This window comes from Poromitra crassiceps (genome assembly GCF_964638095.1).
Source record: "Poromitra crassiceps genome assembly, chromosome: 3".
Classification (NCBI taxonomy): domain Eukaryota; kingdom Metazoa; phylum Chordata; class Actinopteri; order Beryciformes; family Melamphaidae; genus Poromitra; species Poromitra crassiceps.
In genome coordinates, this window is record NC_139625.1 from 65,281,876 (window position 1) to 65,297,586 (window position 15,711).

At 41.6% G+C, this 15,711-nt stretch overlaps 1 protein-coding gene across 1 annotated transcript in view; it reads right to left on the reverse strand.

The window, feature by feature from the left end:
• Window positions 1-234: 234 nt before the first annotated feature.
• The window catches only part of LOC310773222 (dipeptidyl peptidase 4-like), a gene marked incomplete at its 3' end in the record, with an annotated part of 35,198 nt that continues 19,721 nt past the window's right edge, over window positions 235-15,711 (reverse strand). Inside the window, exons 7-29 of the mRNA XM_083633114.1 lie at window positions 14,107-14,201; window positions 13,742-13,816; window positions 13,354-13,406; window positions 12,952-13,024; window positions 10,913-11,033; window positions 9,791-9,945; window positions 8,025-8,122; window positions 7,781-7,910; window positions 7,548-7,586; window positions 7,371-7,469; window positions 6,197-6,267; window positions 4,385-4,438; window positions 4,066-4,184; window positions 3,902-3,949; window positions 3,689-3,787; window positions 3,506-3,575; window positions 3,186-3,380; window positions 2,897-2,951; window positions 1,816-1,915; window positions 1,646-1,704; window positions 1,459-1,531; window positions 795-868; window positions 235-327 (exon numbers count right to left, since the gene is read on the reverse strand). Of these exons, the coding sequence (XP_083489240.1) occupies window positions 235-327; window positions 795-868; window positions 1,459-1,531; window positions 1,646-1,704; window positions 1,816-1,915; window positions 2,897-2,951; window positions 3,186-3,380; window positions 3,506-3,575; window positions 3,689-3,787; window positions 3,902-3,949; window positions 4,066-4,184; window positions 4,385-4,438; window positions 6,197-6,267; window positions 7,371-7,469; window positions 7,548-7,586; window positions 7,781-7,910; window positions 8,025-8,122; window positions 9,791-9,945; window positions 10,913-11,033; window positions 12,952-13,024; window positions 13,354-13,406; window positions 13,742-13,816; window positions 14,107-14,201 (2,048 nt within the window). The remainder of the gene's footprint in view (window positions 328-794; window positions 869-1,458; window positions 1,532-1,645; window positions 1,705-1,815; window positions 1,916-2,896; window positions 2,952-3,185; window positions 3,381-3,505; window positions 3,576-3,688; window positions 3,788-3,901; window positions 3,950-4,065; window positions 4,185-4,384; window positions 4,439-6,196; window positions 6,268-7,370; window positions 7,470-7,547; window positions 7,587-7,780; window positions 7,911-8,024; window positions 8,123-9,790; window positions 9,946-10,912; window positions 11,034-12,951; window positions 13,025-13,353; window positions 13,407-13,741; window positions 13,817-14,106; window positions 14,202-15,711) is intronic.

The window sequence follows — 15,711 nt, forward strand, 5'->3', positions numbered from 1 at the left end:
TTTTAGACTTTGTATATGCAGTGCCACACATGTAAATGCTCTCGCAAAGTGAAATATCACTTTCAGAAAAGTATAAATCTGGCACAGATTGGAGGATTTGGGATTTGGATCACTTTGTAAAACACCTTTTCCTTGATGTTTTCAACACTAACAATCAAGCTTTGCATTCACAATTAAATCTCAGACATGATCCTTGTTCACATGATGCCACAGATCCTTATGATCCCACGCAGCTCATGCAAAGCACCTCTGCAGGAAGTGACTCAGGTGGGTGTAGACGTGTGGATAGGCTGAGCCGCCGATGCCGTGATCTTTGTCTGTATACCACTGGAAAAAACAGACAGTTCCATGTTTGCAACGTTTTTTTATTAGAAAAGAAATCCACCCATTTTCTCCCCAATTGTACTTGGCCAATTCCCCCTGCTGTCCCGGTTGTTGCTCCACCCCCTCTGCCGATCTGGGGAGAGGGGGTGGGAGAAGGGGGGAGAGAAGCACACGCTTCCTTTGATACATGTGCAGTGGCCAGCCACTTCTTTTCACCTGACAGAGAGGAGTTTCACCGGCAGGACGTAGCGTGTGGGATCACACCATTCCCCCCAGTTCCCCTCCCCCCAAATAGGCACCCGACCGACCAGTGGAGGCACTAGTGCAGCAACCAGCACTCATACCCTACCGGGTTCCCACCCGCAGAGACGACCAATTGTGTCTGTAGGAACGTTTGACCAAGCCGGAAGTACTGCAATGGGAATTGAACCCGGGTCTCTGCCTTATTAAATCTGATAGTAAACACTCACCATCGCCTCAAAGTCCACGTGTTCATCAACCAGGGCTTTGGAGATCTGGGCAGCTTGCTGGAAATGAACATTGTCTGGAAATACACAACGAACAAATAATTAGATAAACAAGATATATAAAGACACTAGACATCTTTTCATAATGTGATGTTTAAATAAGTCAGTGAGAGAGAAACAGCATACATAAGATATTCCACTTCTCCTCTCTCAAAGCACTGGATTAACAGTTTCTAATAACTGCCTAATCATAACCTTTGCGCAGAAATCTAAATTGTCAATTTAACTTGATAAAAATAGAAATTATATAAATAAAAAACGCTTGAAATAAATTGTTATACAATAAAAAAATCAATGCAGATATCACTTTTTACTATTAGTCAAAAAGTAAATATGTTTTATTGTCACGTGTGTTTTGCTACATAAGTTGAAAGAAAAGAAAATGCATTTAGAAAATATTTCTTGGTTTAATCAATACTTGTTGAGAACATAAGAACAATGCAGTAGGCTGGAGGGCAATTTGGGCTTTTTTTTTTGGCTCAAAATGAGTATAAATGCTATTATGCTTATAATAATTTCAATGGGGTTTATAATAATCCCAACAAGGGTCATTGTGTCAAAGAAATACACAAAAAAGATAAAAATGCTTTAATGTGAAGTAACTCACCATCAGCGGTTCCATGGACCAGAAGGTATTGCACTGAATGGAAATTCTTAGCCCTCTCCATTACTGATGAGTTCTGCATAATATGAATAAAATTATGTTATTTGTGAAAAGAAAAAAAATAGCCACAGATCAATGACTACTCATTGGAACAGAGCAGTTGAATGACTGGCCTGGGTGTCACACTTACACTGTAGCCAAGTGGGTTTTCTGATGGTTGCTTCATGTAGCGCTCTGTGTAGATGGAGTCTGAAAATACAGGTCGGCGAAACAAAAAGCAACACATCCAACATTCATTATAAGGTGGTTCTGGAGTCTAGTGTTAGCATTGTAAATGTTGGTTTAAATGGAAAAGCGTACCATAATAATGCCATTTAGAGACTGGAGCGACTGCCATTCCACATTTGAAAACTCCACTTCCAGCTCCCAGTACCATGGATGTTACATAGCCACCATAGGACTGTGAAAATAAACTGCCTGTTAGTTTACTTTGCTGCCCTCATATACTGTAGCATCCAAACATATGCATGGGTAAGACATTCACTTTATACACTGTAGCATCCAAACATATGCATGGGTAAGACATTCACTTTATATACTGTAGCATCCAAACATATGCATGGGTAAGACATTCACTTTGTCAGAGGGTATTTCTTGCCCCTTGATCTTTTTCTTCTTCTCCTTCTACTTTTTTTTTGGGGGGGGGGGGGGGGGGACAGGATGGTGGGCAGACAGGCGGGCGGGGAGAGAGAGGGGATGACATGGGGACCACGAGTTGGTCGCGTGAAGGACTTATCCTTTGCGGGGTCAGGGGTGCCCACACTTTTTTGGGGCCAGATAGATCACGTGAAAATGCCGTGGGGCCAGGTGCTTCTCGCATCATATGGGTTATTAAAAAAATAAAAAAAATAAATCACATACAAATGTACTCTAAAGATTTTGTTTACCATCTGAAAACATTAGTTCTGTGCTGTTCCTACTTGGTTCCTGTACAAACTGCATGATAGTGCTGTGATCGTTAGATGAAGGGAGAAAATGCAAATTGAACTTGCTTGATTAACCAATACTGTGTGGAGGGCCACATACAGTATATTTTGAGAGACAAGCCGAGGGCCACTTCAAATCTGTCTGCGGGCCGCAATTGGCCTCAGGGCCGGACTTTGGACATGCCTGTGGTACGTGATCTACCAGGTTTCCCACCGGGACGCCCGCCCTTTTTCTGATTTTTAGATGCATTTTTTTCCTTTCTGGGGCAATTTTATTCAACTATGAAATACATTTGTGTTGCATATTGGCAAATAAACACTACATTTGTACCAAGATTGGCTTGTTTAATTTTAATATAGTGCATCACTACATTTCAGGGACATTTTATGAACTTTTAAGGGCATTTTTTGCCACATGGTCTCAGTCATTTCAGTAACTCTTTTGGGAAACTTACCCAGCCCCACATTGCAATTCTGTCTTTATCAATGAAGCCCATTTCGATGAATTGCCTGAAAAAAGAAGAAGAAAAAGAAATTAAAAAAAAAGAGATGAGGGCAGGAGATAACAAAGACCTAAACTGCACCTACAATAACCTTATCATCTTTACTGTTCCTCAGTGACTAAGCCTCTCTGCCATCAGATAAACAATTCATAAGCCTATTTAAAGCTCATACTGTAACTTGTCCTATATTTAAACCAGGCTGTAAGTCTAGTCTAAACCGCTTCTCCCTTTCCCCCCTTACTTGGCTGCCGTTATCTGATCTTCCACCTCAAAGGTTCCCAGACGTGTGTAGAGTTGGTGCATTATGTTATCGCCTTGGTAACCGCTTCCTCTCCCGTCAAAGCTGGCGACGATGACTTCCTCGGTGCTAGCCAGGTAGGTGGGCCAGCTCACGCTGTAGCGGAAGGTTACTTCCTGACTGCATGGCCCACCATAACTGGAAGGTGGACAGAATATCTGTTTATGAGTCGTCTTTTGAAAAGTATTTTTTATGTATTTATTTATTGGATGAGGAATGATCTGAGCATGTCTTGAATGCATTTTTTAAAGTAGAAATCTTACACGTATATTAGTAAGGGGTACTTCTTGGATTTATCAAAGCCTGGAGGCAAAGTCATCTGGTACCAAAGAGCTGTCAGAAATATGAATATCCATACAAAGATATCAATAAATTGTGCTTTGTAATTAAATTACTCATACTGTAATTTATGTTATTTAAATGATTCAATAGTTCATTTTGCTTACTGAATTCTCCAATTGTGATGGTGGCACGACGCATGGTGGGCATTCGGACCTCAGATATCAAGCTGGTAAACACGCTATTATCCTCCAGAACTTTCAGCTCTAAAAATGTGAAAATTGAAAACACGTGTCAATATAAATGACTGTGTTTTCCTAATACAGTGTATCTTTAGATTCAAATAGATTTGTTTTGTTTTGTTCATTTTAGGGTCTTACCTGTGTCTCCCCTGTTATCCCTGAGAGAATGGTGAGGAATACCAGGACCTTTAAATACAAAACAATATTATTAGAAAAGAAAGAAAGAAAGAAAGAAAGAAAGAAAGAAAGAAAGAAAGAAAGAAAGAAAGAAAGAAAGAAAAGGAGACATTTGAATAACTGACCAGAGCAGGACAGGCGGTAGAATGAGGCGTCGTGGCTAAAGTAGGCTGCATTGTACTGACAGTTTTCCCCATGCAATCCACAAGTTAGACAAATTTTGTTGTTTCCTTGAGTGGTCCACCTGACACACGCGCGCACGCACGCACGCACGCACGCACGCACGCACGCACGCACGCACGCACGCACGCACGCACGCACGCACACACACACACACACACACACACACACACACACACACACACACACACACAGTAAATCTAAATGTACTCTTAAGCAACATGATAAATGAAACAAAATAGAAATAGAAAGCCTTTAGCCTACTTGTAAACATTCCTTCCTCCTGGCCTGCCGCCATCTTCGTTACTTGAATAATATCTGTGGAATAATGTGTCAAACACAGCGGTATGAGTGAATGAACGAGACCTCTTGTAGCAAGGGTGGAATTCAGAGCCCTGTACCACGAAGCTCGATTAGTGGTTTAGCGAGGTAACTTCAGGTTTAACCCTGGTTTGACCGTGCTACAAAGCTAGTTAACTTCTTACCGACATATATTTCCATAGCAACTTATGCTTCACACTTAACCTGGTCCGCAGCAGGTTAAGTTGCAAGGATAAGATTAGACCTTAAATACACCGCCCACGAACCAATCGAATCAGCAGTTTGGAAAAATGGCCAACCCCTTTCTGGACGAGTTTCCCATCGAGGAAGGAGCCCGAATTGTAAGGGGGGCTTTGAAGAGAGAAAGAGTGTTTCGCGACCGGCAGGATCCATTTGATCATTCAGAAAAAGAAAAAAGGAAAAAAAAGGCTCCTGTTGAATTAATCAAGGGCTACTGTAAAGCCTTGCACTTGTTGCAGGCTACATTTAAATTAAGCCCTACTTACCACTTTGGAATATGTTTTTATATATTCATTTTTGTGCTCTCAAGTAGCCTAGATACGTTGTTTGACCCCGCCGATCGATTGCAGCTGAATAGTGAGTGGAGAAATTTCACTAAACCGGCATAAAAAGGTTCCATAAACGTCTCCAAAGCGCACGGTGCCATGTGCACAACGGAGCTGAGACTGACGTTGGGTTGGAATTGAAATAGTCATACATGCTAGAATAGCCTACTACATCTAAGCAATTTAATATGGGATCGCCTGCACACCGATTATTCATATCTAGGCTACTCCTGCATTTTGCAGCTGCAACTGTGTTGCTTTTGGCCTGTATGATGTGATTGAACTTCATATTTCCAGCATCATTATATGAAATATGGAGATATACGACTCTGCTGACAATAGCCTATATATGTGACCACAAAATAGGCTATTTTTTATAAATTAAATCTATGCCCGCACGTACCGTGTCGATTCAGTTCAGAACCATTTTTTTATTTTATTATCATTCTTTTTTTTATTGATTAGCCTATAGGAATTATTCAATCAGTGCGACTAAACACATCATGAGATCATTATTATTCATTGAGCCTAAATGGTCTATACATACGGATTTTGGACTGAGATAGATTACACATTGCTTCCACTCGCAAAAAAGACATGCCGGTTTTATTGAGTTTATTGAGAGGGTGAATTGAGCTGCTGTAGATAGCCTACGTGGAGGCAGAAACGGCTCTTCAAAGAAATTACTGATGTGGATAAAAGTAGTAACTTTAGACAGTCATTCGGGAACAGACTAATAATATCTAACGCAGATTTTTATTCTGACATACAGTAGTAAAGCTTCAGGATTTGCGGTTTCAATGAATGAGGAAATAGGCGTGTCTGGTGCTGTAGAAGTTGGAGCAGTCCATATTGCATTGTGATTGGCAGTTGTTAAAAACCACGCCTCTTTTTTCGGGCAATGCACGGGCATTTTCATGTGCACGAGCTCTCAGCTTGATTAGAAAAACCTGGTTCCACTTAACGAGTGGTGATCTAGCTTCATGGTACAAGTTAACTAAAATCCAGCTAGATGCCAATTATCTGGTTTAGACAAACCAGATCAAGGGACAGATCCTGGATCTTCTTATACAACATTCGTGGTACACCCTCCTAGTGTGTATAACACATTTATTAATTTATATGAATGAATAAATTAGTACAGTCAATTACTAATAAGCTGTGCATGTGGGCAATGAATCCAACTTACACACTGTCTGCTGTAACTTTCAGGATGTCAATGACTTCCCATGTTCCCTTGGTGATCGGCGCAGCTACGCCCTGCAAGCCATAAAAGTTGTAATCACGTTGGCAAACAAGAAAGACATCACAACACACACAAGTCTGTTATTATTTGCCCAGGCTAATTAAGGCAATGCTGAGGGCACAAAACTCCTGACAAAACAAGTTTGTTTTTGCAGAGGGTAGTTGTCTGTATCTTCGGCCAGAGGGGAGGAGGGTGAAGCCATAGGTGGAGTTTGACTTTTTGCCCGTTTGAAGGCAGATTTAGAGGCTCGTTTTAAGGCTGGCATCATCATGGTCTCTCTCTAATTATTGTTTAATAAGTATAAGAATGGAAATATAAGAAATATTAGAATATGAGTAGAATTACAGAACATTAATACTCATTATTGTATGTTTAGTAATGTACTGTATATTATAGCGCTTCACTGTTCACTGTTGCTTTTGACCGTGCTCAAAGACACTTTACAATACAGGATAAAACAACTTTAATGAAGAGAGAAAATATTATAGATGAGAGAGAGGGGGAGAGAGAGAGAAAAGATTATACGTCAAAAGCAACAGTGAAAAGGTGAGTTTTGAAGGCTTTTTTGGAAAAATGACATAATGAGTATGAAAGACAATGAGTTTTGGCCTGTCAGATGTGACTGGGGAGGGCATTCCAGAGGGAGGGGGCGGCTGCAGCAAGGCCCTGTCAGAGGCCCCCCTGTCACAGCTTTAGCAAAGAGAGACCTGTGATTCTTGTCAAAGTGGATACAAATTGTATGATCATATTCAGCCAGACAGTGAGATGGAGATTTACAATGGTGAGCAATTACTATAATTTTTTTTACTACTGGGTGGGCCTGGCCCCCCTGGCCCCCCCATTAACTCTGCCCATGGGTTGAGGGGGTATTACCGCCACAAGGCAAGGCAAGGCAAGTTTATTTATACTAGATTATCAGCCCACTATGTGGCCTTCAAATCTAGTTTGGGCGGCCTCTGGTCTGGTACATGGTTCGTATGCCTAAACCGGAAGTGGCCGTGACTTTTGACTCTCTATTGGGGAGAGTGGGGGGTCTGGGGCTCTGAAAAAGAAAAACTTTATAAAAAAAATAAGAGGAAAAAAAGATTACATTTGCAGGCAGAGATACTATACATACCCCAACCACATGATGGATGTGCTTGTACCCAGCTGTGTCACTCATCACCACGTAATAACTACTCTTGTCTGCAGCAAAAACTGGATCTGGTGGTGAAAACTAGCAAGCACATGTACATTATTATAGTGTGTATACTTTGGTATAATCAGCTTGTACTTTACAGTATACTGGGCTTACCCGTCCAATCCAACCAGTGGAACTTTCTCGAGTCTCAGTCTCAGACTGTAAAGAAACATCATATAGAGTTAATTGATGTTTGAAACTAGATGACAGATGCTGTAGATAGGTAGATAGATAGATAGATAGATAGATAGATAGATAGATAGATAGATAGATAGATAGATAGATAGATAGATATATAGATACAGTAGATAGATAAGCTGCAGTGACATGAGAATGATATATTGTACCTCGCTAGCATTCCAGTTGTTTCCATCAAAGTTGTAGATCTGAAGGATGAGGTGGTTTTGCAGTCTCTTCAGCCACTGGACAGCCACCCTCTCATCTGTCACCCAGGTAACTGTGGCTAAGTAGTGCTCACTGAGGGAAATATATTAGATATGAAATGTTGGTAGGCTAATTGTGGGAGAAACTCCTTTCATTTATGTCAGCCACAAGTCTTTACAGCATGCTGGGAGAACTTTGTTTCATTACCCAGATGCCAAAGAGGTTGGAGCCATGACTTGCGCAATCTTTGTTATGTTGGTTGTGTCCACCACAAACAGTTTCACCACAGGGTTGGGAGTACCTGGCTGCACAACAAGACAACATGACATACGCCCAAACAAATTGCTTGATTATGGAAAAAAGATCTCAATCAATTGTGACATACTGTAATCTGCCTGATTGCCCAGACCTTAACCCATACTACACAGTTTATTCACATACAGCACTACAATGATCCCAGTACTACTTAAAAGCATACCGAGTAGGACTTTGCTGGTTGTGGCTTGTAAACACAACTTTCAACTTTGACCCCTGCTCCCTAGCTCAAGCACAGCCCCTTAATGCGGTTGCCAGAATAGTAAAAATCACACCCAGGTGTTGCAGGTGTAGGAGCAGTCATCTGAGAAAGTGTAATGGAAGCTTTGTGGAAAAGCGATCACATTATTTATGACTACAAATATTACACACCCCGCGCGCGCAGCTCGCGAGCTTCGCCTCAACTGAGCAATTGTGCGTTGAGCAATTGTGCAGCACGCGCTGCAACCCCTTGCCTTATTATAGTAGTGAGATATGTGTTGTTTGCCTGTACAAAAACAATGACATCTATGACCTTCCGATCCCTAGCTACGACCCCATTTCCCTAACCTCGCCCCTTCCTTAACTCACATCCCCCTAACCAACTGGAGACACCAACTGCTTGAAGATCCCCAGGACCAAGCTCCGGACCTGGGGCGACAGGGCCTTCTCAGTTGCTGCACCCTCCCTGTGGAACACTATCCCCATCCACATCCATCAAGCAAACACCCTACCATCTTTCAAACAGGCCCTCAAGACCCACCTCTTCAAACTCGCCTTCACCTGCTAACCCCATTACTTATATTCTATTTCTTTTTACTACTTCAAATGTACTTATTAAATTATTTTATTCTGTGTGTAAAGCAACTTTGAGTATCTAGGAAAGCGCTATATAAGTTGAATGTATTATTATTATTATTAACCACCCCTCGAATCCCGACTCTCTACAACCTTCCTATCCCTAGGTACGGCCCCTTTTGCCTAGCTCCGCCCCCTTTCCTTGCCCCCCCCCCCTCCACCACCCACATCCTCCTAGCCACTCCCCCTACCAAACCCTCGAATCTCAACTCTCTACCAACTTCCTATTCCTAGCTACAGCCCCTTTTACTTAGCCGTGCCCCCTTCCTTTTTCAGGACCACTACTACCACAACCAGCGGTTTTGGTTGCAGGCAGACACACCTGCTGCCAAAAGGTTGACGTTCAGAAACGTGACGAACATTCAGAAACAAGAACATCCAGGAAGAAGACTGTCTGCAAACAATGAATGTCAGACTACTAATGGCCCTAAGTAATGATTGAATAGGGTAATTTTGTGAGTTTTATTGTCCTCATATCATTTTGTACAGCTTACCCATGTTATTTGTAGTCTATGTCACCCAGTGATACATTATAATAACAAGCAATCAATATGACAATAAGTTAAGTAGATAATGACAATATTTATAATACAGGTTTAAATTATTATAGTATGGTATTAGTAATTTCGACTTTATAGAAAACATCTTTGATCCTATTTCATTTGGAAATCTGCCTGCTGTATTCCATAAATCCATACACTTTTATTCGATGAAAATGTCACACCTTCCTCAACAGAAACAGAAACAGAAAGCTAAGACAGAGTTTATACTATTTCAAGGGAGGAAATCCTCCTCAGTATGCCACATCTGGATGGAAGTACCTTGGGATATGGAATGACAACAGTGCGTGGGTACTGGTCCTCGCCATACCAGGAGTACTCTATAGTGTGGACCTCTGTGTCGTTGAACTCGGCATAAGCCAGGTACTTCTCTCCAGGCGACCACCACATGGCCTGGGTGGACGAGAACATCTCCTCTGAAAGAGAGAGACGGTCACCGCTGCATTAGGATTCAGGACTTCCCACTTCAGGTGCGTTCAGGTGCACTGTAATTTTTTTGTTTGTTTTTTGTTTGTTTTGCCAGTTGCCCTGGTCTGCTTTAAGTGCTCCTATACTGCAACACAGTAACAATACTGTACGTTTCAATCGTCCCCGCCTGATGTGTGAAGTATATGGACTGCAGAGGAGCTACAGGTGGGCAGCAATGTGAATCAAATACCTGTTGCTACGTCATGGAGTCAAAGCTATGAAGTGGGAGCTGAAAATGTTTGTAGGCGATTTTGGCTACATTGCCAGATGATTGTGTTGGAAAACCGGACATGGAGGCTAATAAATAATCATTATAAAACCTGACTTTCTAGTCTAAAATTGCCATCTGGTTTTGTGGAATCAAAAATCGAGTCTTCCCTGTATTTATTTCCTGTGTGCCTTGGTAGCAGGAAGATTGCTAGGCATATCTATAAATGTCTTGTATGAATAATTAACTAGTTGATTGCACCATGGTGTGGTCTATACCATTGTTGTCTAGTGCAGCGGTTCCCAAACTGGGGTACGCGTAGCCCTAGGGGTAGGTGGAGGTATTACAGGGGGTACTTGAGAGAAAGGGGAAAATGGAAAACTCTAAGAATAATGAAAATAAATAAAACATTAAAATAAATATGCTCGAGGCACTAATTGCAACTCTTTCACTCCATTTCTTATTTTGTAATCTAATATTCTTCAAAAGGTGGGTTATCATTAATTCATTGCATTATGTTGTAGTTTTCTCTTGCAGTTTTCTAAGCAAATGTTGTAGTCGGGTAAAGGGGTACTTGGATTCAGAAATCAGGGAGAGGGGGTACTGATCTAGTGTATCCCCCTCCTTTAGCCTGTAGCCACACACTTTTTGTCTCCGCACTTCTGAAATGAATCTGGCGCCCCTGCTATACAAAATGTGTCACTTACCCTCATACACCCAGTCTGGGATGCCATTGAAAATTTGGTTCTCTTTTCCAGTGAATGTGACTTGCTGTGGTGGGGAAGTGGGGCTGGTCTTCAAATACACATTGTTTGCCCAAACATATGCCTATAAAGATGGTTTCAAGATAGATAGGTTCAGTTTAGACAGTCTGCACTGTTGACAATGAATCATATGCCTATAAAGATGGTTTCAAGATAGATAGGTTCAGTTTAGACAGTCTGCACTGTGTTGACAATGAAACATATGCATATAAAGATGGTGTCAAGATAGATAGGTTCAGTTTAGACAGTCTGCACTGTGTTGACAATGAATCATATACCTATAAAGATGGTTTAAAGATAGATAGGTTCAGTTTAGACAGTCTGCACTGTGTTGACAATGAAACATATGTCTATAAAGATGGTTTAAAGATAGATAGGTTCAGTTTAGACAGTCTGCACTGTTGACAATGAAACATATGCCTATAAAGATGGTTTCAAGATAGATAGGTTCAGTTTAGACAGTCTGCACTGTTGACAATGAATCATATGCCTATAAAGATGGTGTCAAGATAGATAGGTTCAGTTTAGACAGTCTGCACTGTGTTGACAATGAATCATATGCCTATAAAGATGGTGTCAAGATAGATAGGTTCAGTTTAGACAGTCTGCACTGTGTTGACAATGAAACATATGTCTATAAAGATGGTTTAAAGATAGATAGGTTCAGTTTAGACAGTCTGCACTGTTGACAATGAAACATATGCCTATAAAGATGGTTTCAAGATAGATAGGTTCAGTTTAGACAGTCTGCACTGTTGACAATGAATCATATGCCTATAAAGATGGTTTAAAGATAGATAGGTTCAGTTTAGACAGTCTGCACTGTGTTGACAATGAATCATATGCCTATAAAGATGGTGTCAAGATAGATAGGTTCAGTTTAGACAGTCTGCACTGTGTTGACAATTAAACATATGTCTATAAAGATGGTTTCAAGATAGATAGGTTCTGTTTAGACAGTCTGCACTGTGTTGACAATGAATCATATGCCTATAAAGATGGTTTAAAGATAGATAGGTTCAGTTTAGACAGTCTGCACTGTTGACAATGAGTCAAATAACCTAAAGATTGGAATGAATCCAAGATGATGTTATGCAATTCTATTTACAAACATCATCTCCACTACATTACACTGTGTACTACAGCAGAACATGTACATGGTGTAACTTCAACTCCTCGTTATGATTATTATTTACTCTATTACAGGGGTTCCCAAACTTTTCGATGCAAAGGTCCCCCAAATAACATTAGTCTTTGGTCGCGGCCCCCCTATTGCAAGATGTCTCTAAAAACCCATTGACACTACTGTTGAAAATGTCAGAAATCACTTCCATACAACCTCAGAATATATTTCCTTACTTTTATTAATGTAATAATATAATAATTACATTTCCATTATAAACATTGTTCCACAGTCAGACCACTGTATTACCCACACCAGGGGGAAATCACAATGAATGTGATGACGACTGGCAAGCAATTAGACAGATGGGCATGGCAAATGTGATTTTTATGTGGAAGGAACGGATTCACTTATATTTGCTAACAGTACACTAAATACAATTATAAAATATCATAAAAAGATATTATATTCTTTATTTATTATACTGTAGTATTAACAAATAGAACTGGATCATTTCCTTCCCCATAAAGATGTTTTTTTTAAGCATTTCCATTAATTTGTTGAGGCCCCCCTAGTGCCCCCTGGCGTCCCCCCAGGGGGGCCCCCGGCTCCCACTTTGAAAAACACTACTCTATAACATCTTTGACGTGTGGCCTTTATAATGCGAGGAAAACTGGGCCTTTGGGCATTCCAACTCTGCACCCTCAACAAACCACACTGTTTGTTATTTCGCCTTGGTCCAACGTATACAAGTGTTTGGGGAAGGTGTTGTTTGACAGCCTCATCTATCATCCACTTGAAAGCAGAAGTGTGAGTTAGCGTGTACGTATCACGCTTTTGCATCTGTCCCAGCTCTCACCAGTTTGTTCCCCTCGGGAGCCCACGCAAAGTATTCAGTTTCATGTTGAATGTCAGATGGTGAAATGAAATCCCTGTAATGAAATGACAGGTATTATTCAGAGATTGTCGGAATGCACTTAATTTGTTTCTAGCTGTAGAAGATAGTTTCAGCAGGTTCTACTCAAATCAACTGCCTTACTATTGTTTTCTTATATTTGAAGTGGTTTTGCAGGCATACCATACGGGCCATTTGGTGCAAACATTTTTATCAGGTGACCCAGGCAGGGGGAACAGAATCCTTAACCCTGGCAGTATTACTGTGATACAGCACCATTTGTCTTTTCTTGTATGGATCTCGGTCGGTGAAAATTAAGGAATCAAAATTAATATTGTGCATAAAGTGTATAGTTTGGATACATACTGTTTTTCCAGGTCATAAAGCGAATATGAAGCTTTGAAGCCATGCCTCCACAGCTAATGGGATAAGAACAAACAAAACAAAACATAAGGGAGGATCCTGCAGGATTTCTTTTCATGCTATTCCCCCCTGTTCCCCTCCCCCCGAACAGGCGGCAGGTGCCCCGACTGACCAGAGGAGGCGAGGAGACTCATACCCCACCGGCTTCCACCCGCAGACACGGCCAATTGTGTCTGTAGGAATGCCTGACCAAGCTGGAATTACCGCTGCCGGGAATTGAACCTGGGTCTCCGTGGTGGACAGTAGGCGAGTGCTTTTACCTCGACACTACCCAGACGCCCCGAGGAGATTTGAGGAAGAGATTTCATCAGTGAATAACAGCCTGGCATACCTTGGTGTAGTTGCTCATGAAAGCAACATATTTCTGGTCCGCGGACAGCTGGTAATCGAAGGCCTCGACTCTTTTCTGTGTTGGAAAAGCAGACAGCTGACGTGAAGGGTCTGTTGCCTCCCCAGTCCCCAGCCGCCTCGCTAACAACACTGCACTTGTTTATATGTGAATGTAGTTTTCATACCAATGTCATGTGGTCCATGTTACTTGTACAAAGAACACACACACACACACACACACACACACACACACACACACACACACACACACACACACACACACACACACACACACACACACACACACACACACACACACACACACACACACACACACACACAGTAGGATGAGTTAGGATGACTTACAATTGTTGTGTTGCTTAAGAATTCTGAGGAGTTTCCTTTTATCACGTCGTACCGGAAGATTGAGCCTTCTTGTGTCAAATGCAGATACTCATTATCTATAGGGGGACGATGAGAAGTCGCTGGTTAGAATAGAATACAATACAATAGAATACAATACAATACAATACAATACAATAGAATATAGAATACAATAGAATAGAATAATTCTCATACTTTTTTTTTTACCTTTATTTATACAGGGGGAGTCTCACTGAGAGCAATGCTCTCTTTTTCAGGAGTGCCCTGTTAACATTCACACACACATTCATACCTGGAAGCTGACCAGTACAACCACAGTCTGATCTTCTGGACACTGATCAGCTCCACTGGAGCAGTTGGGGTTAAGGGCCTTGCTCAAGGGCACCTCAGTGGTGCGTGATTTCGAATCGCACATAGGTTACGCAAAAACCATGCCCTGTGCCCGCCTACGCAGCAGTCAAGCGCCGGGATTGGCCAGGCGCTCATGCTCATGTTGGGCTCCGTTATAGGGACACATTCCTGTGAGAAGCAACAACACCAAGCGAGGCTGCAGCGAGGATATTGAAAGACAAAATCCTACATCGCACCAAAGCATACAATGCATTTTAATGTTATTTGACTTTCTGACCACCCGCCTCAGCCAGAATAACAGATGCTGCCCTTGGCCATTGGGAAGGCTAACCCTTTACTTTTGGTTTTATTTATTGTGTATGATTCAACTTTTTATCTATGATTTTATATTATTGCATGTTTTTGTAGATTGTTGGGACTTCACTGGCCTGGAACAAACGGCTGGCCTGGGGGGGGGGGGAGGGGGGGAGAGCTAGGCCTATGTGCTATATGTGCTATATCCTATTGTATTTTTTTTTTTTTTTTTTTTTTTTTAAGGTTAAACAAATCAGCTGAGCTCTGTTATTGAAGCTTTGGCTAAAGGCCTGAATTTTACAATGATGTTTTGAAATAAATGTTTAAAAATCGATTGTGTGTTAAAAGCTTGTGTTACGTTTTCATTGGCATTATTACAGTAATTTATTTTCAATGTAGGCTATTAAGAGCAATTTGGTTAATAAAATCGCTGGGCTGGGCACAGTGTTTGTGGTGTGTGGGAAATGTGTTAAAAGCTTGTGTGTTACGTTTTCATTACACTAATAATTCATTTCAATGTCCGCTATCAAGAGCAATTCATTCAGTTGGTTCATGAAATCGCTGGGCTGCGTGCCTGCAGTGGTTGTGGTGTGGGAGATTCCAGCTGTCAAAAGAAGACAAAAGACTTGCTCCTGGCCAATCCTGGTGCTTGACTGCTGCGTAGGCAGGCACAGGGCGTGGTTTTTGCGTAACCTATGTGCGATTCGAAATCACGCCTCAGTGGTGGTAATGAAGGAGGGGCAAGCGCTGCCTTTTCATTTTCCCCACCCAGATTTATCCTGCCGGTCCCGGGGATTGAACCAACGACCTTCCGGTCACAAGCTCACTTCTCTAACCTTTAGGCCACCACTGCCCCACTGTAGAACAGGGGTTCTCAACGTGGGGCCCAGGGACCAGCAAGGGCCCTTCAGAGGGTTCCAGGGGGTCCGCAGCAAATTTAGG